The sequence below is a fragment of the Panicum hallii genome, chromosome 5, assembly GCF_002211085.1.
Source record: "Panicum hallii strain FIL2 chromosome 5, PHallii_v3.1, whole genome shotgun sequence".
NCBI lineage: Eukaryota > Viridiplantae > Streptophyta > Magnoliopsida > Poales > Poaceae > Panicum > Panicum hallii.
Window position 1 is genome coordinate 21,402,510 of NC_038046.1, and position 3,927 is coordinate 21,406,436.

At 49.2% G+C, this 3,927-nt stretch overlaps 1 protein-coding gene across 1 annotated transcript; it reads left to right on the forward strand.

Annotated features, from left to right (window-relative positions):
• Positions 1-880: 880 nt before the first annotated feature.
• LOC112894146 (myb-related protein Hv33-like) lies at positions 881-2,951 on the forward strand. Its single transcript, XM_025961768.1, has 3 exons — positions 881-1,530; positions 1,664-1,793; positions 2,001-2,951. Exons 1-3 carry the CDS (start codon positions 1,398-1,400, stop codon positions 2,704-2,706), a joined length of 969 nt encoding a protein of 322 aa, XP_025817553.1. The 5' UTR covers positions 881-1,397; the 3' UTR covers positions 2,707-2,951.
• Positions 2,952-3,927: the final 976 nt, after the last annotated feature.

The following is a 3,927-nucleotide window of genomic DNA, read 5'->3' on the forward strand; positions in this document are numbered from 1 at the left end:
TTTTGTTATAGTGTGTAAAGATTCACCAGAAACGATGGCATATATTTTCCCCTCGTTCATTGGAGATTTTTTTTCAAAAGGGTTTCCTTTTTGTAAAGTAGATGTTGGGTCCTTAACCAACATAGCTAAACAAAAGCGACCAAAGGATACTCTCCTTTGAGTCACACATACAGTTGGTTGTCAAAAGCCAATGCAACCATTTGAAACTTAAACTACAAATTGTTCTTTTGTTTGTTGAGTTTGGATGTTCTAAATAATAAAAGTACACTTGTCTCAAAAAGTAGTTACTAGATAGGGTAGTTATTTTCATGCAAGCTTAAATTTAACGGGCGGTCGGCCTAAGTGAACGAATAAAACTGTACATGCTGTAGGGGTAATTGCATTATTGCAGCAAATTAAAGCTCGAATCATTAGAACCATGATACAGGGATGAACTACACTAGACATGCATGAATAATACATGGAGTACATGCATGCATAAACCATAATCAGTGTGCGTCATATCCCAACCACCCCCACCCGGATGGGAGAAGGAAAATAAAGGGAAAAGGCAGCGGAGGGTAGCTAGCTAATGACAATAATTAAAAAGGCTAAGCACCTTTAGCCCGTACCGGTACTGTTCGTTTGCCCGGCCCAGAGCTGACGAACTGGCGATGATGACGAGACGGCGATAATGCATGTGGTGTGCTCGCCCTCGCCCCCACATGCAGATAGCCTTTGCGGTTGCCGTTGCCATTGCTGCTAGCTGATGAGAGTTTGTTGTGGCATCGGATTATTGTACTTGATCGCCTCTTCCCCGCACCTCAAGCTACCTGCTTTATTTCCTTAAATCTCCCCCCAACCCACCCACCCCCATCCATTAGCCCACGGGGGCCTTGCCCTTACCTTGCTTCAACCCCACTTTTTCTCTCACTCACACTCGCTCTTGGCCTACAGTTTCTCTCTCTCCTGCTGATCAGACGACACTGCATATGCCTTTATCTCCCTCTCCCTCTCTCTAAACAGTTAGGTTCTCTCCCTTGCTTGCTGCGAGGCCACCGCTTGCTTCTTTTTTCTTTTTAGTTACAAGCTAGTTTGTTCAGCTCCACTTTAATAAGATTGCAGCAGCTATTAACTGTTATCTCTAGCTTAAGACTCAAGCATCGAACTGCCTGCTGTCGCCTGAGCTGCTGCTGAAAGATAGCTGGGTCGTCAGCCGGCCATCGCTTTTATATCGCCCGCCAGGCCGTCTCATCATCATTGTTGCCATCACCTGCCGCTAACTGGCCGGGCGCCTGCCCGCAGCAGTAGTCGTCAAGAAACTGATCGCTCGCTCAGCTCGTTCCGAGCGCAGAACGGTCGGGCTGGCGCCGGGGGCAGGATCGGACGTCGCCGTCTCGGTCCAGCCACCGATCGATATGGGGCGCGAGGCGGCGGCGACGAGGCCCAAGCTGCGGAGGGGCCTCTGGTCGCCGGAGGAGGACGAGAAGCTCTACAACCACATCATCCGGTACGGCGTCGGCTGCTGGAGTTCAGTCCCAAAGCTCGCAGGTACTTCGATCAATTCAGTAATGAACTGGCATTTCAGCTAGTTTACTAGTCTCTTGGATAATGCTTGCTTCATTGAAATGATAACATCATCTACTATTGCCTCTTGCATGCATTGTGCTATGGGTTGGTGTAGGCTTGGAGAGATGCGGCAAGAGCTGCAGGCTGAGATGGATCAACTACCTGAGGCCTGATCTCAAGAGGGGCAGCTTCTCCCAGCAGGAGGAGGACCTCATCATCAGCCTCCACAAGATCCTAGGCAACAGGTAAGTTACTCACCAAACTAGTGAAACTATCTAGCTTATTTCTACTTAAGAAATGGCAAGCATGCAGTTACTAGCACTTAGCAGCCACACTTGCTGGTTTTAGTGTTGCACTACTCAACCATTCAAATGGCAATCCTCTTCAGCTTCTAGAAGCAATCACACAGTTTTGTCGCGCTCCCGGCCATTTACGAAAGCACATGTGATCAGGTGGTCTCAGATCGCGTCGCAGCTGCCCGGGCGGACGGACAACGAGATCAAGAACTTCTGGAACTCGTGCATCAAGAAGAAGCTCCGGCAGCGGGGCATCGACCCGGCCACCCACAAGCCGCTCGAGGACGACGAAGCCGCCGCCAACAGCGGGGAGGCGCCACGGGACGACTGCAAGCAGCTCTCGGCGGCAACCGACGACCACTGCGGCTTCGCCATGGGCGCCGCCGCCAGCAGCGACCCTCTAGCGCCGCACTCCCCGACCGTCAGCTTCGACCCACTGTCCGTGACCAACGTCCCGGCAATGCAGGGCTCCTACGGCGCCGCGCACTCCTTCCGCTCGGACAACCTCTGCGACTACGGCGGCGTGGACGCGGCCTCCGACGGCGCTGCCGCGTACAGCGCCGCCGCCTACACGGGCAGCGGCGCCGACAGCTCCAGCAACAGCAACGGGACCTGGACCTGCGGCAATGTGGTCGGCGGCGAGCCGATGCCGCAATTGGACATGTTCGGCCGTGAGGCGTACCACCAGTTCGACCCGGCCAAGTACAGCCCCTGGCAGCAGCACGAGGCGGCGAGGCTCCACGACGGCGTAGGCGGCGCGGCGGGCTTCCCGATCCGGTCGATGTCGCGGGACCTGCCGGATTCCTGCTTCGACCTCGCCCGCAGCGCGCTGGAGGACGAGTTCAGCGTCGACTTCCTCTGACTCCCACGCCGAGAGATGGTTGTCACCCGACAGGCACACACATACACGCACATCACTACTACCTCATCGGAAGATCACCCAACAAAAGATCCTGCCTGGCGTGTTCGTTATTTTTTTTTTCTTTTCATCTGGTCCTGCTTATTTGGATCAAGTTGTTTACTTAACACACGTTGGTATACTGTGTCCATAATAAGGGTTATTATTATGTATACTATATACTCCACCTCAATTCATGGGGGCCACAATTTTTATGGAATCCATTAGTAATAGCTACAGACCTAATACGGTCGAGCTATTTAATTTTGGACGAAGAACAACAGGCAACGCTACTACCATTCGGAGAACCTATGGTATTATCCCCTCAATGATTTTGTCGCTATATATGCACATAGAGTCTTATTAGAGGGCAGGCAGTCTCCAATGCACACTATCATGGATACATGCTAACAAAATTGTGAGAAGTGAATTCTTCAAGGAAAAAACTGCATTTGTATTTATTTTTAGTTCTTGTAATATGTCATTTTCTTTCCAAATTAATATAGAACTAGGTTTGACTGATTTTGTTCTACTGCATCGCTCCTTTGAGATGGATGCAGTAATTGTTAGTTCAAAAGTATTATATAATTGCGAACTAAGCATAGATCAGCCGGTAAGGTTCCTTGTAATGGAATCAGCCCATTCGGATTCGAGTTCTCAACTCGGTACGGGTACTCATATTTTTCTGGACTTACTTCAAGATTTAACTGCCCCTATCCTTTTAGTGATAGGCATCTATATTGACTTCGTCAATCTCAAGGATCTGCCGGTTCAGATTCTCGTTGACTTCGTCAATCTTAAGGATCTGCCGGTTCAGGTTCTCGAAGGTGCTTATAGAGGAGGTGTGCGTGTGTGTATTCACTGTTTCGCAAAAAAAAAGCATCATGCATCTAACTTCAACCAAGAATTACCGGTGTCACTCAGAGTGATAGCCTATGTTAGTTATTAAAGAATAAGTCATCTAAAGGCAAGAATCTATATCTTGATGCTATGCGCTATTCTTCCGAATCGGAATAATTTTATATATACATTTTTATATACCCAGCGCACACAAAGTGCTGTCTCGTCGGTCAATCCATACACTAGCCTAGCTAGCAATCTTTAGCAAGGTTGCTAAGCTACACCCTACCTATTATCTCCTAGGAGGTAATATATGTATAAGTAGACATCCAGATCAATCCAAAT

Bases quoted from the DNA above. Each gene is read 5' to 3' on its own strand.
- LOC112894146 (XM_025961768.1), top strand. From the start codon at position 1,398: ATGGGGCGCGAGGCGGCGGCGACGAGGCCCAAGCTGCGGAGGGGCCTC. The intron at 1,531-1,663 runs GTACTTCGATCA...GGGTTGGTGTAG, and splicing joins TTCAGTCCCAAAGCTCGCAG to GCTTGGAGAGATGCGGCAAG. The intron at 1,794-2,000 runs GTAAGTTACTCA...ACATGTGATCAG, and splicing joins CACAAGATCCTAGGCAACAG to GTGGTCTCAGATCGCGTCGC.